The sequence below is a fragment of the Melospiza melodia genome, chromosome Z (assembly GCF_035770615.1).
Source record: "Melospiza melodia melodia isolate bMelMel2 chromosome Z, bMelMel2.pri, whole genome shotgun sequence".
Lineage (NCBI taxonomy): Eukaryota > Metazoa > Chordata > Aves > Passeriformes > Passerellidae > Melospiza > Melospiza melodia.
The window spans coordinates 12141491-12169326 of NC_086226.1; the positions used below are offsets into that span (position 1 = coordinate 12141491).

General features: G+C 36.7%; 1 protein-coding gene across 1 annotated transcript in view; it reads left to right on the forward strand.

Moving 5' to 3' along the window:
- Positions 1 to 26075, forward strand: part of WDR70 (WD repeat domain 70) — a 124772-nt gene extending 98697 nt beyond the window's left edge. The window contains exons 14-18 of the mRNA XM_063179659.1: positions 13034 to 13134; positions 14529 to 14608; positions 17272 to 17388; positions 17726 to 17888; positions 25602 to 26075. Coding sequence (XP_063035729.1) covers positions 13034 to 13134; positions 14529 to 14608; positions 17272 to 17388; positions 17726 to 17888; positions 25602 to 25686 — 546 coding nt within the window. The 3' untranslated portion in view covers positions 25687 to 26075. The remainder of the gene's footprint in view (positions 1 to 13033; positions 13135 to 14528; positions 14609 to 17271; positions 17389 to 17725; positions 17889 to 25601) is intronic.
- The last annotated feature ends 1761 nt before the right edge of the window (positions 26076 to 27836 follow it).

Here is a 27836-nt window from a genome sequence, read left to right on the forward strand (position 1 = left end):
TTTAGTAATGGTCATGTCAGTAACAGTGTGCAGAAACTTCACTTAAGCTCTAAGGCTGCAAGAGGGAAAAGCTTGTCAGTGGTGGATCCTGTATCTCCAAAACCATTTAAGAAATATGAGAAATTGAGAAATACTGCTCGCCAGTCTTTTTATGCATTCAAAGAAATTCTTGTTTTCATTTGTCGTCTAAGTCTGGAAAATTAAGGGTCTGTTTACCTGCCAAGATATTTTGTGCTACAAGGGAGTCCTCAAAAGATTCCTTTGCTCTCGGTTTCTCTTAGAATCAAGAGCTAAATTTCTGTTCTATGTTTGAAAATGCAAAAAAGACGTGAAATGGAGACCCAACAGTAAGAAACTGTCAATAAACAATTTCATTGGGGCCACTAATATAGTAAAATTTTAAGTATGTGTACAAGTCTAAGCAGGTTCATAATTTTATACTATAAATTTGTATAGGTGCTGATATTTATATAGTACTTTTAAAGACTGTAGTAAATCACTTTGGTCTATAGAGTTTTAGTGCTGCTGGCTTTCTTCATTTGTAGTTATAAAATTTAAGACTGTCATTCTTCTGCTTTGCACAGTGAAAATGAAAGTAATGGAACTAAAAGGTGAAGAATTTAGACAAATGCTGATCTTATGACATAATTTTCAGTGAGTCAGTGTACCAATACCTGTACAAGTCTATCTAGCTTATAGCTTTAACTCTACACATCTAAGGAAAGCACAGTTTAGCATATCAATCTGAATCTAAAAAAAAGAAAAATTCCTATAAGCAGTTGTACAAAATAAAAGCAGTATATTTTTTCAAGGTCTTTCTACTGTTTGTATCTTTTGGCTTTTTCATTAGTGTTCTTTACTTGTTCTTCTCAAATTACTGTGTTTGATGAAATATAAACGCATAAAGGCATGCTAAAAGCAAATGAATGTTCAAGAAGCTGGCTTTTATGTTCTGTAAGCAGTAAATGCTGTTTGTTGGAAAGATCATTGGTCTGTAAACTGGGAGATTAATATCTTGTGTGTAGTTTATCAAAGCATTTTTTTCAGCAGTGCAGTAATTACTTTCTTTTTACCGGCTGCTTTCCTAGTTTCCATTTTTTCCCTTATACTCTCAAAAATAGCATTTAGCATTAGTGTAATTAAAGATAAACACATAATGTTATCCAAGACTTTAGTTTGTTTTCTGCAACTCAGTGTTACACTTCTTTACATTTTCCACATTACCTAGTACTGAAATACGTAATTTTACTCTTTCTGTTTTGGTTTTTTTTAGGTATTACAGAGTTGAAGTTATGATATGCTATATGTGTAATAAAAGCACAAGTGCACCAGTGTCTGTCTCTTCAAAGAGCCTGATGTGCTCTCATTTCTAATGAAATAATTTCAGTGAGATTTAGTCCATATTGCCAAAGAAAAAAGGCATCTTTAATAACTTTTTGAAGGTAATAGTGTAGCAGTTTAGTGGTTTAGTGGTTTAGTGGTTCAGATTAAAATCAGAATAACAGAAAATCTACTGAGATTTTCTCAGTATAGTATAAACTATTCATGTGTTACTTTTTTAATTTCACAAGGATTTTTTAAAGGGAAATGCTAGCAAGCCTAGAAAATTGAAGAGCAGTAAAGGGCAGTAAACATTATCTTAACCCTCCTTGGTAAATAGCCAGTGAAATTGGCCTGTGAGTGAACTTGGTGGGTAATGAGAAAATATTTAATGGGAATGTTTGACCAAAGCTGTGTTTGGCATTCCTTTCCATCATACCACACAAACCTTTTTTCACCTTTTCTTTCAAGTTTTCATGGGAAAATCCATTACTGTTTCAGAGCTGATGGAGTGAAACTTCGTGGTTTTACTAATGGGCTAGCAGTCTGATTAGTTTCTGCTGTTGTGGCTGGGTACAGAATATTAATTTGCTTTTTTCCTCTGGTATTAGTGTTTTGGGTTTTTTTGTTTCTCAGCCACAATCTATGCTTAAACAGCTGTTTGAATAGAACATCAAACACTTCTGAATGCCATCCCACCATGTAGGCATTGGGACTTCTGTAGAATTCAAGCTCCTTAGATAAATAGCAATGCTTTTTGAAGAAAACTAATGTCAGAAGAGCTGGAGACCACAGGCTCTGTCTCTGGCCAGTAGCTGGAGGAGGTGTGACCAGGACAAAGACAAAATTGTTGGTTCTTCTCTGACCATCCTTTCTACTTTCAATGACTGCTGTTTTCGCGATGTCTTGATGCAGATAGTGGAATTTTGCAGTTAATAGCACTCAGTGAATTCTTTCTTTCTTGCCCTGACTTTATCAAGGAGAGAAATCACCCATTCTGCAGGTTATGGCAGGGTCCTTTACTTACTGCAGGTTACATCAAAATTACATTGGGGTTGGAACTCCTGCCTCCTACTCTCATAAGAAAGCTGATGCTGTGTGTACAGTGCCCCAGCCTTGCTCTGGCTCAGTGTGTACAAGTAAAATTGGAGATTTTGAGGGCTTTGTACTGTAACAGTAGTCACGTTTGCTAAACTGTACAGAATTCTGTCTTTTTAATGGAATTTGAAAATATTCTGTTATGAATGTTTTCATCGTTTTTCTGTCTCTTTCTCTTTTATCTTGACAGTATTATTTATGAAGGTTCTTCTGTTCCCTGTCAATGTTCATAATAAAATAAGTTTATTAAACTTTATCAATTTGAGCATTAGAGGTTTATTTAATCTGAAATATTAAGTGCACACTGAGTAAAGAACCTTTCTTTACTCAGTTTACATGGTTAAGGAGACAAACTGATGGCAGAAACAATACTGCCAGAATATGGGGGTACAGAGCTTAAGTCCAGAAATTCAGAGGCTGTTTCCCTTTCTTTTTGTCAGGTAGTGTGAGAGGCAGGAAGACCTGTAGCTGCTGTGGAATGAGGTCTCACCTTTGGGATATGCAGTCTGGAAGGGAAGGGAGATTTCATTGCCAGATGAGGGCTAGGGAGGTTTTATTCCTAATTCTTGCTTTGGTTATGCAAGCATGAGATCTTCATGGGAACCAGTTAAAAATACCTAGTGTATGGGAAAAAGAAATGGGTACACAACATTTCCCCCAGTGTCAGTTTAATTTTAAATAGCCGTGGATAGGCACTTGAATCACTCTCACATGTCTGTCATTCATTTGGCTACTTCCAACAGATCACCCGGTAGTTATCCTTATTACAGACAAGATTGATCTTGGCAGCAGTAGAGTACTCATTTTCCCCATATGGAAGGGACAAGTATTACACCCCATTACTGCCAAGCAAGAATGGGCACTGAGAAAGAAAGAAAGAAAAGAAAAAAAGAAAAAAAAGAAGAAAGAAAAAAAAAATTGGTTGTATAGTTGTAGGAATTGCTGATTTTTAATGTAAATTTAAATATCCCACAGAATATTGTAGATAAGCAGCAGTCCAAAACTATAGATTTATGGTTGTTTTGGGAAACCTATTTCTGGTAGGAGGACTCTGCAATATTTTCTTAGTTTCTCAAATATAAGCAAAAGTTAAATTATTAAATACTTCTGAAAATACCTCTAAGGGATGTTTCAGGAAGGTCTTCTGAGACAAGCTATAAATAAAGCTTCTTTTTAGATGAAAGAATGAAAAGGAAAGAAAGAATAAGGAATATGTATCTTCCAGCATCCTTTATGCATGTTTGCTTTAGGATTGCAGTATTTCTTTCCTTGACCTTAAACAATATCATTTACTATTTATAAGGTGCAGTAATCTAGTAAAGGGCTTTTCCACTGTGGCCCATTTCACTGAGATTTAAAGCTTTTCTTTGTTTAAGAAAAATAAATTCTTTTAACTTCTGCAAGAAATCATCATGCAACTTCTGTTTTGTTTTTGTTTTTAATGCCATTTGTTTTATGTTTATGGAAAATCCGTATTTTCCACAATATGTAAGTTAATGCAGCATTTAAGGCCCAGTAAATTTATATGTTTTTTTAAGTGAACAAAACCACCCTCCAGTATAAGAGGTGAATCACAAGAATGTGTTTTCTTTTATAGGGTGGCTACCTGTCAATTTTTATTTTCTGCTTCCATATATATAACGACAATGTGGTCCTTCCTTTTGTGTATCCTGGAGCAGCATGTACTTTGTTTTAGGGGAGATGTCACTAGAGGTTTGAGGTATGCAAAGTAATAAACTGTGAGGGTTTTGTCCCTGTAACAGGGAGTGGGAGTGGACATGAAGGTTGTCTTCCTTAATTTTATGATATATGAAAGTGTGGCTGTAATTTTAACAGACCAAGTGTTTGAAAATGCCTGACATTGCAGTTACAAGGAAACAGGTTGCCACCTTGATTAAGTTACCTTTTTTATTAATCAAAAAAGGAAAATATTGTTCAGTGGCTCCATGCTCTTGTAAAAATATATTTTATAGCTATACCTTGAAAGTTGAGTGGTAGAACATTGTTATCCATGTTTTCTGTATTGAAATCCTTCTTCAAAATAATGGCATCTGAAAATATTTTTAGGGTATTTCTGGTTTCTACATAGAGAATTGTAAGTTTTATCCATTTCTGGTCCATTTTCTATTGAATATTTCCACACATTTTCTGAGTCATGTTTCACAAGGGAAAAACATTAGTATTCTTTCCTCCACTACTGTATTCTCAAGAGTATTTTGAATCTAATGATAGCAGGTCACTACATTGTAGATACTCCCTAGCTTCCCACCTTATTTATTGTAGTTGGCTCTTTTCCTTGGAAGAGCTCCAGGGGAATCTTGAATGTGAAGATTTTTGTGATCGGAGTTTACGGTAGATTTAAAACTATAATATTAGTACATTTCTATTATGTGAGCAGCCTTTTTTAAAATCGGAGCATACATAGTATGAACATGTGTTAACCGTATTTTTGCTCAAAAGAAGAAACAAGATGGAAGCATTTGTTATTCAGCTTGGCAGACATTTGAAAATGGCATACTTCTAAATCTGTTACTTAACTTCTTTATTATTGTTTAAAACTCAGCAGTTTTATAAGAGTTACGCCGTTTTATCCTCTCTTCTGGTGCTTCCGGGAGGCTGACCAGGTGTTTCCAGATGGAGCAGCATGGCAAGCCAGGTAGATGGCTGTTGTATCATCACTCTGCTCTAAGACACCAGTGGAAAGAGATTACAGAGTGTGCAGTAGGAATTGGCATCATTGTCAATGATCTTTGATAATTGTATAGAAATGATGGTATTTCTGCAGATAAAATTGCTATTATCTACGGATTGGAATTTCAAGTTTCTGATTTTTCAAAAAATTTTTCACCTAAATTCCCATTGCTTAGAGCTGGAAAAATATTATTTGTCAATGTGGATGAAAATGTGTTGAAACACTCGCTTGAAAGTCTGTAGGGCCTGCTTCTGAACTTCATGGAGTATGCGTGAGAGAAATGTTTTCTTTTAAAGCATTACGATCTTTGAGACAGATCTTTTCCACTGCCTCTAAGTTAGAATGCATATGGATCTTTCCTGATCATGAGACTTTTCACATATTTTGATTAATTTTCCTCTCTTTTCTTAAGTAGTGTATGCATTCTTGCTGGGATGTATAAAATAAAACATGGCAGAGGTTTTTTTTGGTTTGTGAAAACTGTGAGCCACATAAAACATGTCTGTGAAAGTTTGTACAAAGACTAGATTCATATCCACTGCACAGCAGTCTAAATATTTGAAGTTTCTAAATGGTTCCACACCTTATTGTAAAATGGAAAAGCTTGAGAGCCCCTGCTTTAATATCTTTCCTAATTACAGAAGTTGTTTAAAAGCAGTAGTAACCAAACAGGAATGGGGAACAATCTTGTGGTAGTAGGAAGCTGTCTTCAGGAGTTGGCATCTAAACATTTGATATTTTATTCAAAGATACCGAAAGTGTATTAAATAAATGGAGGCGTTTTCCTGAAATTAGTTTGTACATTTCTCTTCTCTTATGGGGAGACATATTGCTAAAGTCAGAAGGACATAATATACAAGTCCTAGAACTGTGGGAGATAAAGGTGGAAGACTACACTGAGATTTCATCCCTCTATCCAGCCCAAGTATGAAATTGCTTACCCCTCTCAAATACAAATATAATATAAGCTTAGGTAATAGATTATGTTAATTTGGAAGGTAATTTATTATAAGCTTCCTAAGTAGTATTTGAGCCTCTGTGCTTCAAGCGCAACAGATATTGCAAGTGGTTCTTCACTGTAAGTATGTAGGGCAGTTTTATAGGAGAAAGGACAGAATAGATGTGCTAAATAAACTAGTTGCATGCATGCTTGCGCTGATTTTGACAGACAAGGCTTCTTTCAGAAAGACTGGAATTTGTAGTGATTGCATTTAAGATAAGGACTCAGTTCAGTCAGAACAGCCCCACTTAGCAATGGCTGGGGTCACCTGTCCTTACGGAATCCTCGGCCACGGTCAGAATGTCATTTTACATGTTTGCTGCTGACATGTCCCTCATCTGACTGCCTGGACAGCCAAGTGCAGCGAATCCAAGCAGTGCTGTTCAAACAGAGCCCATCACATACCGTCACAGCCACTGAAGCAAAGCTTTCACATGGGAAAGAGAGAAGGTTTGTTTAGGTTTTTCTGCTCCTGACCGAAAATATTTTCTTAGGTCAGCAGCTCCTGCTTTCACTTTTTTTATTGTGTAGCTTCAGAACAGATTCTGAGGAATTATTTATTGGATTGTAGGTTAGGGAAGGGGTAAGCAACAAAGGCAAATATACAATTTTTTCTGTTTAACCTCTATTCAGTTTTTAAGTATCTCCAGAGCTACACCTGATCTTTGAAGCTAAGGTTTTCAAGATTTGTTGGGCAGTTTTAGAAGTTTGTGTCTACTGTATCCTTTCTGCACTAGTACTATTCAATATGGGTACCAGGATTCTTTATCTTCAACAGTGGAGTTTCATCTAAGTAGCACAACAGGCTCTAGTACGGATCCTCATTAGTTTTCTGTTTTTCTTTTATAGCTATTTTGGCCACTGTAGGCTGTAGGGATTCACCTGACCAAATATAGATGTCTACAGCTGATCCAGTCACCCTAGGCTCCTTTTCTAATCAACAGAGAAAAATAAACATATTCAGACTGTGATTTTATCCCATCCTAAAATAGACCTCTCAAATAGGTTAGCAGAAGTCCACTGTAAAATGCTTATTTCTCTCTGTTAACTTTAAAGGGAGACATTTGTAGACATTCAAAGAATAGATCTCCAAAGATTAAAAGTGTAGACATGTTAAGTTTGATGAAACAAGTCCCACCTAAACTCTTCACTTCCCTCCGTGGGTGTTTATTGTCTTCTACCAACGTGCTGGAACATTTAATCTCTCGTTTTCTGACCTTGCCAATAGCAAAGTAGGAGATAATGGATTGCTTTTGCATTCATTTCTGTTGATTTAAGAATTTTTGACTGTAGGCAATTCACAGGAGAAAAGCCTGCCAGTCTGTGAAAGGCTTGTGCTAGCTGAGAGCGAAGCCTACGCTCTCTTACTTGCACCTGATTTCCCAACAACTGTCAAAACATCAGCAGCTTCACCATGGAGTTACTGAACTTCATCTAAAGTGTAAGGCTTTTAAAGAAATATCAAATGCTCATGAATTCTTGTTTCATAGGTTAGAGATGTGTGAAAACCTAGGATTAGCATGCTTCCTTTCCATTTTCAGTATTTATCTTAAATTAGGAGTATTTTTTCCTAGTGGGTATTTGGTAGATCACTTTTGATTTTCTGTTTATAGGTGGAATGTTGACTGCACATTCAGCACAGGGAAAGTATGAATATTAGCTCTATGTCAGAATCATTTAGTAGAGATTTCCAGTTTCTCAGGGTAGTTTAGTGTAGGGATGGAAGCAGATAGATGTAGTCTGCAAAGCAGATTTGTTGTTAGTGTTTTCATTTAAATAGTTGCACTAACAGCCATAGCAGGAGACAATAATTCAGTGGACTTTGCCTAAACATCTGATAGCTGCTCTTAACTCATTAGTCATATCTGGTGTTTTGGAGTAAATGTTTAAGCCAGTCAAAAGTCAAGAACAGCCAGGGAAGAGTGAAAATGTGTACCTGAAGTGAATAGAAAGAAAAATGGAAAATGTTTATTCCAAGAGTGCATAGCTGATATGGAAGCACGTTTGCCTTCCCTCTTACCTGCATGACAGGAGAAGATTTAGTAATGAACTTGAAAAAGCTGATACATTATCATGAGTTATCTGAAAATACACTTTACATGAAACGTTCATTTTCAAAGATAACTGCATGGTACTTAACGTTAAAACTTAACTGCCTTTAGGGAGAAAGCGTAGTTTCCAAAGAAAACAGTGCCTGACTGAGAAGCACTAAGACCTCCTGAAGGAAGGAAAAGAAGTTAAAACATCACTGTAAAATAGGACCCCTCTAATTTATTTTTCATTTTGCAGTAGCAAGGAGAGAATATAGTCCTGTTGACCTAAGTGCTCTAGAAGTGTGTGGTGATTCCTATTTATGTCCAAAATATAAAAGTTCTTGGAATATTTTGGAAAATGGTGAAATTATTATCATGCCAGTCTGGTTGCAATTATGACCCCCATTATGCATACACACATACATGCCTGTTTCATGAAATTTTGCTAACAGAAAAGGATTAACTGTTATCATGGGGCTTGTTTACATAAAAAGTTAGTGAGATGTTGTTGAATCTCAGCTGAAATGCACCAAATAAAAACCAATCAATGCTTTTGTACAAGATCAGCTCACAGACATGTAAAATGTCAGTCTAGGAATTCAAGAAGACAGTGATGGACAGAAACCTGAATCTTCCCTTAATCTTTTGCGGCAGAGTGAAGGAGGATAGAGGTGAATAATGCTTTCAAGAGACATTCTTTATGTATGTTCTTGTTATTTTGTTACATAATGAGCAACCTCATTATAAGCAACCATTTGGTAGGTTCAAAAGATACTAATAAGATTAAGTGACTGCTCAGGCTCTGAAGTGCTTTAGAAAAATCTTTTAGGTTTAAGATGTAACATTTATGTGAAGACTGTATGTACTCTGTAATTCACAGGAACTGGGAATACTTGCTGCATGATGCAGCATTAATTAATGCATTTATGGTCTTTCTCTTTTTATATTTTATCACAGCACATCCTCTCCAAAGCTATTCACCATCCAGATAATCACTGCCAGTGTGTGATCTCTAACCATTCATAGTCCCTCTTGCTAGAAGTAATTAACCTTCCTGCCTGTCCTGTACTGACCCCTCTGAGACTCTACTTCCCTTCCTGGATCAGCTCTATCCGCTCTCTAAAACTATGTGTTTTTATCTGAAGTGTGGTCACTGAATTTTGCCTTTCCTGCTGCAGTCTCAAACCATCTTTATAAGCAATAATCCAGGAAAATTCTTCCAGTCCTTGACATCAGTCTGTAATTTTCATGACCTTACCATCTTCATAGTTTCATCTTAGGGGGTAAATTTTCCACTCCTATGCCACAAATCATTTAAATCTTTTCTTGCTGACCTTGTAAAATGCCCTCTCTGTGTTGTTTACTCCTGTCAGGGTGTTGCCCAAGTACTCTGGAAAGTTTCAGTTGAGGTAATTAGCTTTTGCTTGCTGACAAATCTGCTTCAGTTACTCTTCACAGTGCCTGTTAAACACAGGGCTGTATTCCTAGGCCAGAGTAAGTGTCCCATTCTGTGTTACAGAAAATGAGGCTTCAGTTTCTCATTTAGAGACACTGCTGTTAACTCTTGTCAAAGCACTATTACTTGTTCAGTATCAGAAAAGCTGTATGTGTAGTTGCCTAGTGAGCTCACTTAGATGGAGAATAACCTGACAGAAAAATTATTTGGTGTTGTTTACTGTTTACCTGCAGCAACAGCTCTGTTCACATGACTCAAAGGGAAGTACAGAGCTGAGAACAGACTGACAGGGGTGAGACTATTTGGGAGCCACCCCAGAACTGCCTACAGACAGCGACAGCCACCCACTGAATCTATTCTAACCTCTTTCACAGTGAGAAACAAGAGGGTAAACTTGCAATGTTTCTCTTTTGGGTAATATTTTTAATATTTTCCCTGTCTTCACAAAAATATTTTTGCAGTGTTTTCCCAGTATTTCCCAATGCAAGCTACTGTGTTTGTGTATGAATAGACATTGCCAAAGGCTTTTCAGAGTTATTTAATTTGAAGAACTTAATGCTTTTGCCATAGCAAAAATGAAAAACAACTTTCAAATCATTACTAGTAATTATCTTTTGTAATTTTCTTATAATCAAAAAGTTGGCCATCAGTCTGTGGAAAAATTATTTTCAGGATTTTTTATGACAGGCTTCCAGGACTTCATGCTCCAAAAGCATAGTGTCCAAAACATTCAGCCATCACAGAAGTAATTTTTTCAAATGTTGAAGATGTTTGTGTAATGATGCATTCTGCATTTTATCATTCTTCTTTGTTACAAGTCATTTTCCATTTGCTGAGCTATGACCTGACATTTTATTACTTTCAGAATCTACATAGGTTTTTCTTGTTTTAAATGGAAGAAAATTACTTGCAGTTTGTGGTTTTTAGATTGTTTTTATAGTAGGGCTGGTTGTACATTGAAACAGGTTGCTGAAAGAGGCTGTCAAGTTTCCATCCTGGGAAGCATTAAGAAACAAACAGGGTGATATCCTGAGCTGTCTGTAGTACCTGACCATGCTTGGAGAAGGATGGTTGAATTCATCATCTCCAGAGCTCTCTTCCAAGCACAACCATTCTAGAGCTGTGAAAAATTCAGTATCAGTAGATGGGTACCTACCTACATGCGCTCATAGGCAAAGGCAGGAAAACAGTTCTTTATCTGCAATTAACATACTTACTTGCCTGGGGGAGGTAGGACCTTCTTTGACAGGAAATTTGATATTTAGCATTTCCAGTGATTAAGATGATGACCTGAGTTATTCTAGGTGGAAGCAGTTGAGAAGTTAGAGGCATCAAAGAATAAATGTTCTTTAAGTGTTAATTATTTTTGTGTGATAAAGATTCTCCTTACCCTTCTCTCCCAGTATTAAGACCTAGCCAACAATCATCCCTTTGTTGTACAGTTATTTAGAATTTTGACTTCTTTAGGATTAAATGATTGGAAAATTTTTTTAGGATATAGTTCAGGGATTCAGTATTTTGGTATTTTTGAAGAATTGTCAGTTTCTAAAATAATCTAAAAACCACAGAAGTAATTTTTATTATTTCTTATAAAGTAGGTTTATATACCAGTGGATTGATAAAATTACTTGCATGTTCAAAACTTGAGTTTGTTTAGTTTTTAACAAATTATATTCTGGGAACGTTTTATGGTTTCAAAAGATTTACAGGGCTACATTTAATGGCAGTTTCTTTTGCCTGCTCTGTAGCACGTGCCATGGTGGTTTTAAGTGTGCTGTGCATGTTTGACAAGTTAGAAACTCAGCAAACCCCATCAGTGCTGAGCCACACTGTCTCAGGCTTGTTTTTGTTGGCTGGTATCCACTACCATGCTATAAAATACATTTACTTGACAGAAGAAAGTGGAGAACCACATTAACTACAGAGTTTTAAAAGGCTGGCTAACCACATGCAATAAATATTAATAAAAGAAAAGGCCACCCACCTTTGACCTTCAGTATTTGTTACTAGGTCTGGTGTTTTAGAATTACTTTAGCATTTTGAGCATTACATAACAATATGTAAGACTCTTACTTAAATCCAACAACTTATTAGCAACTCTGTATTGTGTACTTCAGGTTTACCTCTAAAAATGTTGTTTTGTAGTTTTCTTTTAAAAAGCAAACCAAGTTTATTTGTATCTGCAAGTAAATGGGGAAGTGTAATGTTGTATGTTGTGTGTATGTAGGAGGATGCTTTGCTGGGGAGCCTTGTAAAGACTGGCTGTTTGATTAATGAAACTTCATCCCACTCAGTATTTCTTCCTAAAAGAGAATACAAAGCAGAAAAAACAGCTTAGGAGAGTGCCATGCATCATATTGTGGTAAAATGAAGTTCTGATTCATAACGGCTGAATGGGCTTCAGAATTTTTTCAATATTTTTAATGTTATGTGTCTGCTAGCATAAAAAAAAGTGGAGGCTGGACCAAACCAGAAATAGTATGGAACATACACTGGGAAGTTGGAGGGAGAAGAAAGGGAAGGCTAGAAAAGGGAGCATTGTTCTGTGAAATACTAACAAGATAATGCATCTTGCTAGCTCTGGATACATTTGTTACATAAGTGGCACAAACCAACTTCAGCCTTGGACAATATCCATTTAAGGCATTACTGTGTGTCAAAAATAGATACTTTCTTTTGTGTTTTTGATGAGATATGTTGTCCTTTGTGGTAGATTGTTCCCACTTTGGCTCTCTGGAATCAGAAGTTTGAGTCTTAGAATTTCTGTGCTGTCCTGCTGAATCAGACTGAGAACAGTACTCACATGGAGATTCAAAGTCACATGTAGAACAATACTCTTAATGTCTGAAAATGAGTTTCCCTGCTGACCAGAAGGGTGACAGTACTGTGAGACACTGGCTTCAAATACGAAGTTCTTAGTGTTGTGGGGAAGAAAGAAGCATAAGTGAAAATCAGCATCTCTTCCATTCCTGCAGTCAGCAAGTGAAAAGGTCAACAGTGTATGACAAGAAGGGAAAAAACAAATAAAGTGATGAATGAAGTGGAAGAATTAAGAATTAAAAATACGAGTACAAAAGTCATGAGGGCCTGAATCGCTATATCTTATCTGAAGCACTTAATTGTTCTCCTTCAAATCCCTCTTTAACTTTCCATTTTTATTGTGCCCATGAAGATCCTGGCAGTAAATCTTCTGTAGAAACCACTAGTTATCACACTGTCTCCAATTTTTACTTCCTTCACTGCCTACATGCTGGTGTTGTCACTCCTTTTATATTGTATTCTACTCTGGCATTATTCATTCACGTATTCACATGCTCCTTCATATGTCGAAGCTTGATCCTGCTCCAATGTGATGCTTTCTTTGACAATGTGAATATTAATTCTAAGATTCAGATGAGTGACCAACTCACTGTCAATATCTCACTGTATTTCAGAGTGTTGTGCGTTGCCTTTGGCATCCCAAGCTGAACCAGATCATGGTTGGTACTGGAAATGGTTTAGCCAAAGTGTACTATGATCCTGTCAAAAGCCAGAGGTACGTAATTATGATTTATTGTGGGGTTTTTTCATCAAATTTACCCTGATTCTGTGATTCATTGATTATACTAAGAAATGAGTAGAACTGGTTTGGTAACATTTTTTTTGCAGAGTTCTACTTATTCAGCAGCAGTAGAAAGAGAAAAAAATATCCTAAAATGTTTGCTTATGAAGAGTGGCACTTTTCCCACTGGGCTTTTCCTTTTGCAGTATGCTGGCTGTTCTACCCTACCTGAATTTACAAGTGCTTTCATTTTTTAATTGCATGAACCTTTCATCCTGACTGTTGGAGGTTGCCAAGGAAGTGGTACTGAGTCGGTATTTATTGTATTCAGGTTTTTGTATTGCATTCAGGTTTCTTAATGCATATTTTCCTCCTGAAGTAAATATCTTGTTTAGAAACATCAGACTTCAGTGCTAATGAACTAATGCTGGAAGACCCAATTTGACAATGTGCAAAGCAAGGAAATACATCATCACCTTTCTTTTAGTCTTCTTCACCCCCTCATTTATCACACAAGAATTTTGTCTGTACATCTAAGGGAAAGGTGGTACTGATTTATCAGACAGTGACTTGTCAACCTAGGATGAAGAGGGCCTAAGTAGAGGGCCTATAAATACTTGTTTTGTGATTAATTTTCTTATGCCATCTGAATTGGCTGGAGAAGTGGGGCATTGTTCCTTCCTGTCAGCCAGGAGGAAATGTACAATTCATTGATACTGACTGGAATAAATAAAGTGTTCTTCCTATGTATGTGGTTTGCTGCCATCCAAAACCAAACTGAGTTAATGTTTTCTGGATATTTACTGTTACCTGGGCGCTTCCGTGTGAAAATGTACAAGATTATCAGAAATAAGTTTTATTTTTCTGATTTTGGCAGTTTAGAGAACATGGGTGTTGGGCATCGTTTTTTGGACCACAGAGTCCTAGCGCAGTTTTGTGCCTGGTTTATTTCCTGGTATTTACCATCAGGAGGTAAATACCACTGGTTTAAATCAATCTTGATGCAGCCAGGCTTATGCAGTCTTTCCTGCCTCAGTGTTACAGGCACCTCTGGTTAGATAATGGCCAACTCTGCTGCCTAGGAAGAATTATATCAGGAGCACATGAGTGCCCAAGTTTGGAGAGCAGCACTTCCAATGTGCACACTAAAGTACTGTGGACAAATGAAGTGTGAAATGAATCTTCCATCCTTATTTCTGCATGTCATATAAACTGCTCTGTAACAGAAACACTGTAATCTCCCTACCCTCCTTCACATGAGCATGAACAGGCAAAGATACATTCATGAATATTTAGAGTGCTGTATAATTTTGTTGAGACTGTCTTGAATAAAAACTGGTTTCTGTTTGGTATAAACAGACTAACTGAACTGTTCTGTTTCCTCCTAGGGGAGCAAAATTATGTGTGGTCAAAACAAAACGAAAAGAGAGACAAGCAGAGACTCTCACGCAGGATTACATTATAACACGTAAGAAATTTAAACATATCTTTGTAGTAGAATCCTTAGCTCATTCTTAGGTTTGAAATTATTTTCAGATTGTTTAGCTTTATTTTTTTTCCTCTAAAAACCAGTCTTTCATTGAGCACTGATCACTGGTGTCATATATTGGTGCTTCATACAAATTTTTTATAGCGTTGCAGAAACAGAAAGGTATATCTAATCTGTGTGCTCTGTAAAGTTGTTAATAATGGTTGGTTTATTGATTGTGGTGCTCCTGAAAGCCTCAAAAATTTTGGAACATTTTTACAGCTTTAGTTTTCCATAACTTAATTGTGCAATGTAGATGGGTTTAGGAAGAATTTTGCCCCTTTGCAGTACCAGTGACAAAATCAGAGATGGGAGATAGGTCTTGAACAAATAGCCAATTATTTTTCAAAATTTATAATTTACTGAAGTTATTATACAGGGTTTAAAATAGCTTAACTATCCTTAGCCTCGGGGATTTTTGAGCACTTATGTTTGCAGTAGGGATCACTGACACATAAGAAATAGTTATCATTGCTAGTATAGAATGTTCAATGATCTGCTTTTTCCCAGTGACAGATTTTACAATGGAATGAGGGAATTAACTGAGAGATCTTGACCATCCCCATGAGCACTGTCCTGTGTAGTGTTTTCTCACGTGAAATGAGAACAGTCACGGGTTGTGGTGTCCTGCTTCTCTTCATCCTCTTCCAGTTCCAGGGTGTGCAGTTCTGATTTCTAGTAGTCTTGGTTTTACACATACTAAAGCCATTTCTCTATAAAACAAACAAGTTGTTTGGCAGCATAATAAGCATGAAGAGGTTTAGAATGAAGAAGTTGGGGCAGTCTTGGTAACTAGACCCATATCAAGGCACTTTGGTTCCAGGTTCCCATCTTGGGCATTTTCCATCCGCAGCTGTCTCCACCTACCTTACTGCTACAGATGCCCAGCTCCAGTTTTTGGGACCTTAAATTTAAGTAGCAACTACCAAGGATCAGGGATATTGTTCCTCATTGGGTGCTCTTAATGCATCCTTCATTGTAATGATTTGTGTGCACTGTAATTAGTGTTTATATTCTAAAGAACTTCTGTGATTTTTTAAAACAAATTCTGCTTAAAATCCAGTGGAACTTGTGTGTTCAGTGGCATTTATAAATGTCATTGAAAGATGTAGGTCCCAGTTATGCAAATTTTTCGGTTTTTATCACTGAGTTTTAGCTGATTAGCTGTTTCTTCCACGTAATTTTGAAACTAAACAAAGATGCTTCCATATGCATCAATGCAGAAAAACGTTGTAAGGATTTCCTCAGCAAATTTTTAATTTTTTTGCATATTTTGGAATCTTTTCAGAGGTTAGATGTCTAAGTTTACAGATAGAACTGGGAAGACCTGAAGATCTCTGAAGTGCTTTTGCAAAGTGAACTGACCCATTTTTTCTTCTCTTTTTTCCCCCCTTTTTTTCTTTCAGTTTTTTTTCCCGATCAGATTTCTTGTTGCTCTTTAATATCAGGATTGCCTGTAATGGCTACTTAAAATGCAGGAATGTTGTTTTAAGGGATTAAGTGTCACTTTTAAAACATAGGAATACACAGCATGGTTTTCCCTTAGACAACCTTGACTCCACAAATGGCAAAGGCTTGGATCTGTGTGTTAGTCACCTCAGATGCTCTGTGGAAACTGATCAAGCTTAGTGCCTGCCAGAAAATTGTCCCTGGCATTTCATACTTAATGAAATCTGCAAAAATAAAACTTAAACATTTGTTTCCAAAGATCTGCTGTGACTTCATTCAGTCTAATAAACTGAACAGGCTTACAGAAATAAGCTGAAAACTCAAGCTGATAAGTGCCTGAATGCTACCTGATGTTTTTTTAAATTCAGTACAGAGATGATCTTCCTAAATTTAGGATTTGTTTGGTTATTTTTTGTCTTCATTGGATCATTTGACTGCTACACAATTTCCCAAGTTTGGGGAAACAGCAGCAATGAGCACACCTGCATGTGACATCTAAGCCTCTCTGCAAGAAAGCCATGCCCATTTACGTGGTGTTTCTTTGTTGCTGACAAAGTACTCTCTTGTCTGAGTGGATCAAAGGCATTACTGTGACTCAAGATAACACTTTTATGAGGAAATAGAAGTTCTAAATCCTGACAATTTAGCCAGGCTTTCACAGTTATGTTATTTTTCCAATTGTGATTAATCGTATTATTTAAGAACATGATTGTGACTTCATGTGCATAAAGTTACATTTGGAATCATTGAGGGGTTTCTGCTCCACTCTTTCTCATATCCAAGAATGTATCAAGCGCCTTGTTGTGCTCTTGGAATATGAGAAAGCTGAAGAAACATGGGAAGTTTAGAAGAGAGTAACTGATTGGTCGCACAATGCTAATGTTGACAGAGGTATGAATGAAATATACATAACAGTATTTCACATGAGCGGCTCCTGCTTGTAGGAACCCTGATATCTGACTGTTTTCATCTGCTAAAAATTCAGCAGAAAGAAATGTCTGAAAATACAGCTCAGTAAACCACTGTTTGGGTATGGTATTACTGCTCCCGACATCTCTTCCATTGCAAGGAAGAATCCAACTCTTTGTATTTAGAATGTTAAAAAATAAATGGAATTTCTAACATTTCATTTTGTCCAAACTGTGACCCTTCAGCCCATGCACTTCCAATGTTCCGTGAACCACGACAACGAAGCACGAGGAAACAGCTGGAGAAGGATAGGTTGGACCCCATGAAGTCTCACAAACCTGAACCTCCAGTAGCAGGAGCAGGTAATCTAGTCATAATAATTTTGAGCTGTTGTATGACAAAGAGGCCATCATGTTTTGGTTCTACATTCATTTGGATTTGCATTTTTTGGGTGGTGACTCTACTCCGTAGATGTATGGGCAGTGTCCAGCACTTTAAGACATTGATGTCTCATTGGAGTGCTTGCCTGCAAAAAATTAGTAATTACAATGGCTTACTTTGAGTTACATAGTCAGTAAAACACCCACCTGAATGCAGCCCTAAGTTAAACCCTTCCTATAGCATTGAATAACCCCTTTGTATCAGGTCACCGTTGCAGGCTCTGCATATTTCTTAAGTACTTTTCTCTTCATGCCACAGGTCGTGGTGGCCGTGTTGGGACTCACGGGGTCACCCTGTCATCATATATAGTCAAGAACATTGCCCTGGACAAGACAGATGACAGCAATCCTCGAGAAGCCATTCTACGTCACGCAAAGGAAGCGGAGGAAAATCCGTACTGGGTGGCTCCGGCATATGCTAAGTAAGGAAATAATTAAGAGTACAAGTCATATTTCTGGAGGCCAGTAGGAGTTTAGTTAAAATAGATGTTTTTAATGCTATACTTTGCCTTTTTTGGGTTGCTGCCACAAATATCTGAACCATGAATATACTTTTTTATAAAGATACAAGTTCCCAGGAGGTTAAATTGTTGAAATTTCACATTTCAGCTTCTAAAATATACCTGCCAGTGCTAGAAGTTATTTTAAAGCCTTCAAAGTTGATTTGAGTTTAGAATCTTCTCCAAATCAGTGTCTTAAACTGCAGTATACCTTTTAATAGGGTACTGTCCCATTGGTATATTGAGATGATTTTCCAACATACTCTCTAGTTCTGACTGATTCTTAGATTACACCTTCAAAATATTTATGTGGTGTTATGACAGGATGATTTCTCGACTGTCATAAGTTTTTATCTGAATTTTTCCTGCATGAGGACCCAAGTAACTGCCTGAATTAACTTGGTTTTAAAGGTACAGCAATATTAAAAATTGCAGCTGATAAAAATTAAAAGCTGATAAAATCTTCTATCAAAAATTCAACATAAAGAAATAAGTTTTCAGGTGTTACATAAGTTAAAGAGCCTTATCAAGATTTTTGTGGTAAAACCTTGGTAAATCCACAGAATCTCAGCTTTTGGATGATGATATTTGTTTTCTGACTTGACCCACATGTTCACAAAGGTAACTAAATAGCAGTTCTAAAGCAGTTTGAGAATATCAGCGACACAGCCTGGCTTTGAGCAGGTAATTAATTAAATATGGTACACTGGTAATTGATAAGTATGGCATTTGGTGTTATACATCAAACCCGTGCATTATAGAGCATCATTCTTGGTACCAAAGATGGGATATTTGAAAGCCCAATTCTGTAGCAGTTGTTGTAATGAGTATGTTAAATATTGATTTTTAACTGTTTGATTGCAAGAGGGGAAATATATTTGGAATGTGTAGGCATCTGGTTTTATTTGAGGAATCCATCCTCAAAAGTAAGTACAACCACACATTCTGTCAGGTAGATAGATACTTCAGCATATTTTTGGCTTACTGACTTCATTGATTGTATATTAAGTTTCATCCCCAACACCTGCAATGTAGTAAACATGAAAGTTTTAAAACAAAGCTGTGTTAGAGGAGGCTTACTGTGTCAGGTGGCCAGATCTCATTACAGTTCCTTGTTAAAGATGTGGCTGCAGGGGAAGAGGAGAGCTGGCTGAGAAGTGGGCAGGATGCAAATCCAGACTGCTATTAACTTACACACCAGACGGTGATGTGTACTGGGGGAATTGGCCTGCAGCCAGCAGCACGCTGCCTTGATGGCTTTGTCAGCTGATAAATCTCATCCTGGTGAGGATGAGAGCCTCAAGCCACTATCCTTGCTTTAAAAGTTTCAATTTCAGATACAGTCTCTGCAAAGAGCATGAAAAAACTCCCAAACAATAATAACATTTTAACAATAGCGTAATACTACTACTACTAATAATAATAATAATAAAACCAGCACTAATAATAATGCTAATAATATCTTATACAATGAAATGCAGAAACTTGATTGTGTCGTGTTCTTAGTTTTCAGAAATTCAGGAGTATATAATAGCACAGCCACATAAAGCTGTGCTATTACAGTATATACAATACAATAATATATGCTATTATAATTATATCCTGCATCTGATTTTTCAAAGCATGGATATGTAACATGTACATAAAATGCATTTTACAGTTGTACTTACAGACTTATATTTAATAAAATATGCAAATTGGAAGTAATTGATCCAAATTATCATGTAGTACTGGTTTGTATACAGGACAGGTGCTTTAGCTATAGCATTAGTTACACTGTAGACTTAGTTATACTATAGATTTAGGAAAGGTGATATTCTGATACATTTTAAAAATCATACACTGTCTTAAAACCTAAAAGCCATACATCCAGTATGTTTCATTTCTTTAAATAGTGTTTATTCTTTTACTACTTTATTCTTCTGCTACCAGTTTTTCCACATTTCTTGTAGTAAATACGTCCAGTATGTTTCATTTCTTTAAATAGTGTTTATTCTTTTACTACTTTATTCTTCTGCTACCAGTTTTTCCACAAATTTCTTGTAGTAAATTCTTACTTAAACATGGTATAAAACTATCCGCTTGATATATCTTTTGTTTGACAAGCCTTTTGGTCCTGTGCTGTCTATGCACATAAAGTTTTCACTCTCCTTCTTCAGAAAATGTGTAAGGAAACTATAGTTGCTTCATTTTCTCCATTGATAGTTACTAAATAGTTTTAGACTGAGAAGATTAAGAAATGCTCTTTTCTGGTTAATCCGTTTTCGTAATTTGGAATATGATGACTGGATTGATTTGCCTGTTCCTGATCCATAGTGTCTAGATCATTCTCAGTCAGCTGACAAATGTAATGCTTTTTAAATTGTATATTAGGGAGAGTGACTTCTGTGCCTGGGGGGGTAGTGACTGGACAAGGGGAAACAGTTTTAAACTAAAAAGAGAGAGATTTAGATTAGATGTTATGAAGAAATTCTTTATGTAGAGTGTAGTGAGGCACAGAACAAGTTGCCCAGAGAAGCTGTGAATGCACCATCCCTGGAAGTGTTCAAGGCCAGGCTGGATGAGGCTCTGAGCAGCCTGGTCTGGTGGAAGGTGTCCCTGCCCATGGCAGGGGAGTTGGAACTGGGTGATCTTTAGGGTCCTTCCAACCCAAACCATTCTATGTTTTTCACTTCAATAAATTTTCTAAGAAATGCATGACTTCTGTTAGTTTATGAATTCTATGTAAAAATATATCTCTTTTTTTGGAGTTAAAGGTGCATTATTTACTCTTGAAGCTGAATGTTCATCTGTATTATTTATGACTTGAAAAATGTTTTAAGCTTGTTATCATTAGCTTGACCTTTCTGCTCCCCCTGACATTTGAGCCAAATAGGAGGGGGAAGTACGTAAGAGGCAAAAGAATTGGTGAAAAACAGATGCTGCTGAAAAGGATACTGGGGGTGGTAAGAAGTACATGCTGAATCAGGAGATGACATGTCACAGAAGCCCAATGTGAATAAAGTGTCAAATAAGATATGATCAACACAGCAGAAAAGTCATAATGGATGAGGATCAGGAAAAGATCTTGAGATTTCTCAGGAAAAGGCTTGTTAGAGTCCTTGGCAAGAGCCTTTCCACTGGAGTGAAAGGAAAGGAAGGACAGATTGAAGATTTCAAGTAAAGAACTACAGGAAAGGAACTTGAGGCATCAGTTGTAAATGTTTGAAAATTACATTCTTTGTGAGCTGTTTGTTTTAACACAGCTGTACAGATATACTATAATGACTTCAGATGTCCCTCTGAAGGATCAGCAGGAATTACTAAGCATTGTAGCTGAGTGCCTAATCAGATGCAGCTTTCTTCTGTACCAGAGAGAAAGTAAGGGTGAAATTTCCCTCCTCAACAAGGTAAACTGGAGTTAGCAATTTTACCTTTCATTTCACTGATGTTACCCCTATTTTGCAGTCTTTTTCATTGCTGTTTGTCACTGTCAAAAGGGAATGACTTGAAGCAAGAGTCTGTAGCTGTGTTGTGTTCACTGAACCTTTTCTCAAGGGGAATGCCAGTCTGTGAAGTGTTAGTCATGTAACGGCTCGAGTATTGTTAGATGAAAAATCAGGACTAAGCAGAATGTCTTGGCATTGTTGGCATGCATTGTTATATTTATCCTAAATATTATTTCATAAATTGGTAATTTTGAGAGGGCAGCCCCTGAGATTTAGAAAAGAGTCAAGCTGGTTGGTGGGATGAAGAATGAAAAACCTGATGATGTGAAAATCTTAACTTTTCTGTCTGGAAGTGACCTTTATGACATTATTCTGGTTTCCATCCATACTTGAAAATCTTTTTTCTTTGTTTCAGTGCAATATAAACACAAATTTCAGAAATTACTTTGACATGAGTCACATGTTGTGATATGCAGTTGTCATGTCCAGCTGGTTGTGCTGCTGCAGTGTTATTTATCTGCTAGTCTATTATCCTCACATGTCAACGAGCTACTTTTACTGGATCCCTGAAAAGCAATTAAGAAAAACCACCCATAACCAGAGGGATTATGGTGACTAAAGCAGTCTTCATGGCCCCTGGAAATTTTCTAGAGGCCTGCATATCTGAATATCTTGAAAACCACTGAAGTAAAGAGAAGCACATAGTATAAATAAATCATGGTCGTTTGTTTTCCCATTTTTGTTTGCAGCCTGTTACCATAACCCACAATAGGAATGCATTTTTCAGTGTATGAGATACTGGTTTCAGCTGACAGTCATGTGGAAACACAGGATCATAGAACAATTTAGGTAGGAAGGGAATGCCTGAAGTCATGTAGTCCAAGCTGCTGCATAAAGTGTGTTCACTGCTCAGATCCAGTTAGATTTGGGTTGTTTAGGGGTTTGCTGAACCAAGGTTAAATATCATCAAGGATGGAAATTCCCACACCTGTCTGGGCAGCCCGTTCTTGCAGTTTGGTTGCCAGGCACAGTATGCCCTTGCTGACTCCATGCCGGCTGCTCCCTGGCACCTCGATGTCCTTCATGTATCTGGAAATGCCTTCCACTGGGATTCATTACATAGCTTTCCTGCAAACTGAGGTTGTGTAATTCTCCAAATCCTCCTTTTGCCCTTCACAAAGACGATAATTACTTTTTCTAGCCACTGAGACCTTCTCCCAGTCACCATTTCACCTCAGTGATGACAGAGTGCCCTTGCAATGACATGGGCCAGCTCCCTCAGTACCTCTGGATCCACCTATGTGATACAGATTTTTACACGTCCTGTGAGTACAAACTGTGTCTTCCTCTTCCTGTTGGAAATGTCTCAGACCCTACCAAAGACTCTACTATAGTGTAGGAGTGCTTGCAGGCCTGAGGACAGACCTTTTCAGGGAAAATGGAGCCGAAAAAAGCAACGAGTATCTTGGCTTTTTCCATATGCTATGTTAGTGGTTTACCTGCTCATTTTCCTTCATATTCCTTTGGCTGTCGGTGTAGCTGTAGAAATTCTTTGTTCTTGCCTCTGACATTTCTTTTCTGTTTCAGTTCCATCAAAGCTTTGGCTCTCCTGACTCTGTTCCTATGTGTTCATGGAATGCCTCTGTTCCTTTTAGCTGAGGGTACCCTTGCCTCCTTTGTGTTCTTCCCTTTTGGAGTTTGTGATTTATCACAGTCAGATCCATATGCATCCATGCCAGGCTACAGCCAGATGGTACTTTCTGCAGATGAAATGTAATCTGTTTTGAGGAGATTTCCTCAAATGTCAACCAGCTTTCCTTGGGCCCCTTTGCTCTCTATAGTATTCTGCCATGGGATCTGCCAAACAGATCCCTAGCAAACTGAAATCAACCCCCAAAGCCAAGTATAAATAAAACTGAGAAATTTGATGGGGAAAAAGAACACAGCCCTCAGAAATAAGAATACTTAATAGAAGAAAACTCGTTTTGATAATTCTTGTAAGAATTTTAATCATACAGCAAACTCCTACATTTACTGCAGTTACTAAGCAGAAAAAAATGGTGTTTAAATTAGATTAAATGATCACTGCTGATAAAGCAATAACAAAAACAGTGTTTTAAAATGGTCAGGCATATGAATCACCCTACATGCCTCAGTTAGAGCTATGTAGATTGTGGAGCTGGAACAGTTTACATTTCAGCTGAGGCTATAGCTATTTCATGGTAATTTTAAAAAGTGAGGTAGCAAGCAAACTTGTCTTCCTCTGCATATTTTTGCTTTAGCTGAATACCTCTAGATGAATACCTCTAGATTATGGTACGGTTTCTCCCTTTTTTTTCCCCCCCTTTTGTCTCCTTCTTCCCCTACCTCAGCTTTCATATACTCAGATGACCTTTTCAGTGCCACTCATATCTTGGAAAAAACTTAAGTTTTGCTGCTTGTTTCATAAATTTATTCATTCCTCTAAGTTGGAAATGTTTATCTGAATTATGACAGTTGCAGGTTTGTGGTCAGAAATTATGGGCTTCCATTAGTTGTGCTTTACTAATGAAACTCTTAATACAGAGGTCATCCTAGAGGACATTTAGATACTTTTAATCTATTGTGGTGAAAGGAGGGTACATTGCTAAAATGGGCTAAATAAACCTTTGTCAGTATGTGTTTGTCGGAGAAAAAGAGAAGATTCCATACATTCTTCCTTTTCAGAGGCTAGCAAAATCCAGTATTCAGCCAATAAGGCCTTCATCCCTGGTGTCTGTTTCAGATTCAGGGATGATTTTCTTTTTTTCCCTCCTAACTTCTTTCTTCAGCAATGGGTTAAGTAGAATTTACATAGGTATTTTATAATGAAATTTTAAAACTGGAAAATATTTTTAATCTCATTTATGCTTTCCATGGGCAGTAGAAGGACTCATGTAACTTCCACAGTGTAGGTCCTCATCTGGGTGCAAGATCTGCTACAGCCTGCACGCAGGGACCATGTGCCAGTCGGAGTTCTTCAGTGGGGCCATCTCTGGAATTACCAGCATGACCCTTTCCTCCATGGCAAGCTTGGAGGATGGAGGGGCAGGCAGGGCAATAGAAAGGTCGTGCATGTAAGGGCAGTTGTCTTTAACTCATTTTGGTGATTTTTGAACCTGTTTGTGTCACATGTGTAACAAGTGGAGAACCTGCTCCATAAGAGTGGATGATTTGCTATCACAAGTCAGAGGCAACATGGGATTTTGCCTATTGTGCTACGTAAGGGAGGCACAATTTTATGCAATTTGTAGAGCTTGCCAAATAACAGTTGTTTCAATAATAGCGCTTCACATCCTTAGAATGATACAAAAACATTAGTTAATATAGTAATGAGATGATGACTGCCTTGGGTGCATTTTATATGTTGTCATGTTGAGAAGTTGAGCACAAGCAGCATCAGAAATCTGATAGTTTCAGCTCTGCAGTGACTGCTGAGAATTAAGTTGGAAAAAGGGACCATGCAGTTGTTAAACTATAAAACAAGGGAACTGAATGTCCAAACAATTTATGGAATTGCTACTTGATACTGTGTTCGTTTAGAAAGTAACCGGTAATTACTTTTGTAGAGTTTAAGTGGTATTTAAAGTTTGCACCAAGAATCGAGGAATTGATACAATCAAGCTTGACTGTCAGATACACTGTGTTCTCATCTGAAGATCATTACATTTTTTATGGGACAGTAGTGTTAGATAAAGTCTCTGGGGAAGAAGCTGGTTTTTCATGCATAGGCTTAGCCAGAAACCTGGCTTAGCTGTTCTGTTTTCACTTACTGGCTGTTGTTGCTGTACAGTGTATCAAAATGGAAGTTTCTTTTCAAAAAGTAATGGATTGAGGAGGCCAATGGCTCTGCTTTTCTAGTGTGAAATTAAATGTATTTGTTCCTCACTTCTGTCTCAATTTTGTTCATGGAATATACAGATACTGATTGTAAGCTAATGAGGAAATAATACTTGTAACATGTGTGTGTTTGTTGTGCTTGTTTGTCTGTGTGCTGCAGGTTTCTTCAGTTCTGAGAAGGTTAGTTGGTAGGTTATTGTCAAAAATAAAAAATGGTCAAGCCTAGTATGCTCTTTCTTTGAAAGTGTCTATATGTATCTATTTTGTTGCTGTCTAGTGCCTGTCTGATACAGTTTCTGATGAAGTATTGTAGTCTGACCATTATTGTAATCTTTTTAATGTTTTCTAGAACGCAGCCAAAAACAGTTTTTGCAGAAGTGGAACCAGAAGATGATGAAACAGACAAGCCAGAGTGGAAAAAACGTAAAATTTGAAAAATAATTTGTTTAAAGAATAATTTTGAGCATTTGAAACAAGATGAAACATTTATTTCTTTTTTTGAGATAGTGGGTCAAAGTTTGAAAGCAAATATTACTTCCATTTATAGAACTTGCTGCAGTATAAAAAGGGATTGTTGAATTACACTGGCTTAATCCCACATCTGAATTTTGTAATAAGGAATTACTTATATTGTGCAAATAACTTCTGTATGTCAGTTACTTAGCTTTGTGAGTTAAGTGAAAAAATATTTCTTTATATATAGTGAATTCATTATATTGCCAAGTGTTGGCGTTTTTTTCATTACTGCCAACTTTACAAATGCCATGTCATGACAATGTTCAATTAATATAAACATCCAAATAAAACAGTACAATTTCTCAGACTCCTTTTTATTTTTTCCAGTTAAGAGCTAACAGATTACTGCTTTGCAAGTGAAACAAAGTTTAGATTAGTTATTGTGTATATTCAAATTCAGTTCATTGTTTACTCACATGAGTTACAATTCAGTTCACACTGTGTGAATCTTAGAAAACATGTTTTCTAATGTCTGTACTTCTTTGCATGATGTTCCTTTTCAGTATGTGTAGTATCTACAGTAGCATTATATACAGCTTATATTTTTAAAAAAAATGTGAAATTGCAATGGACAGTTACATAATTTAGTGTAGTAAAAATTCTGTGCTTATTGCCAAGTTGATGCAAAATTTCGTTGAGGTTTGTTATCCCTCCTAGTTTGTATGGATATGTTTTAGGATAGAGCAGATACATGTATTTAATACCAGATCTTTGTGTGTATTGACTTTGTTGTATACCTGAATTATGTATATCCTGCCTCACATTTTCTGAAGACTGATACTATTCTTTATAAAATAGCTTGTATAAATATGGAAAATTCTCATTTTTTAACACAGAATTGCAGTTCTGAGTGTCATAAATGAAAGGACATTTAAAACTAATGAATGTCCTTTAGAGGAGAATAGAGAACCCAAGTTAGCTTTAGGCCTTTATGTTGTGATTATAATAATACAAGGTATGCTTAGTATTGTGATTATAATAGTACACAATATAACAAGCAGTTTGCATTTCCACTAAGGGTAGAGAATAATGGACATGATAAGCAATCAGGCTTTCTTATTTATGAATAGAACCTGGAGGCATATTTTAAGACTATATTTAGCAAAGCCCTTAATCACCTTCCTGACCTCAAGACGGTGGTCCTGATAGTCAAGAGAGCTTAGACTTTTTATTTAAGCATTGTTCTGCATCACTGTTTCTTTATATTATTTCCTCTTGCAAGCTTATCATTCTTTTTCAATTATTATTTTTATACTTGAGTGAAAATGAAGTCGGACTTCAAAATGTGTAGTGAGAAGCATGAAATACCCACTACGAAATGTTTCCACTGCTTTCAGTACTGTAGTCTTTTGGTAAGAGAAGAACTTCAGTACATAGTCAACAACTTGTCTTTGACCCTTGTAAAATTATTTTAATACTTACTTGTGTATAATAACAAATCAATGTTTAATTTAAAATTGCAGCTGTAATATGTAGAATGAGGGACTGAGTAGATGGGTGGAAAGTAAGTGGAGAAGAGAAGGAAATTCCAGATGGAGAGAAGGAGTTGTTAACAAAACCTGTTAAAGACCTCCCTATACAGCACTTCCTGCAAAAAAAAAAAAAAAATTCATAAGATGGCATTGTTTCATTTAAGGCTGTTTATTGTCTTATGTTTCATCCAATTATAGCCCTTCAAAATAAAGTATTTTCGAAGAAATTTCTCTAAAATCTCAATTAATAATTTTAAAGGATTAGTATGTTCTTAATTTTAGTCTGAATATTAGCATTTTATCTTTTCCTTTTGTTAGTTGTTAACTGAGACAGTGTGTCTTAGGAACAGAGCTGTAGGGAAAGGCAGATGAGGAAAAATGCTGCAGCTGTTCTCTGAGAATGAGAGGAACTTCTCCTTTTATGTTGTTTTTCATATCAGCTAGATCTTGTTTCCTAATTCTTAAAAGAATTAGTTCTGTAAATGAACACTGGAAAAATTCTGTTGAAATTTCTCATAAGTGTTCATTGTCATTACTTACAGTAATTGTCTTGAATGATTGTTCTAGCAGCCTAGAATTTAAAGCAGTGCCTGTGC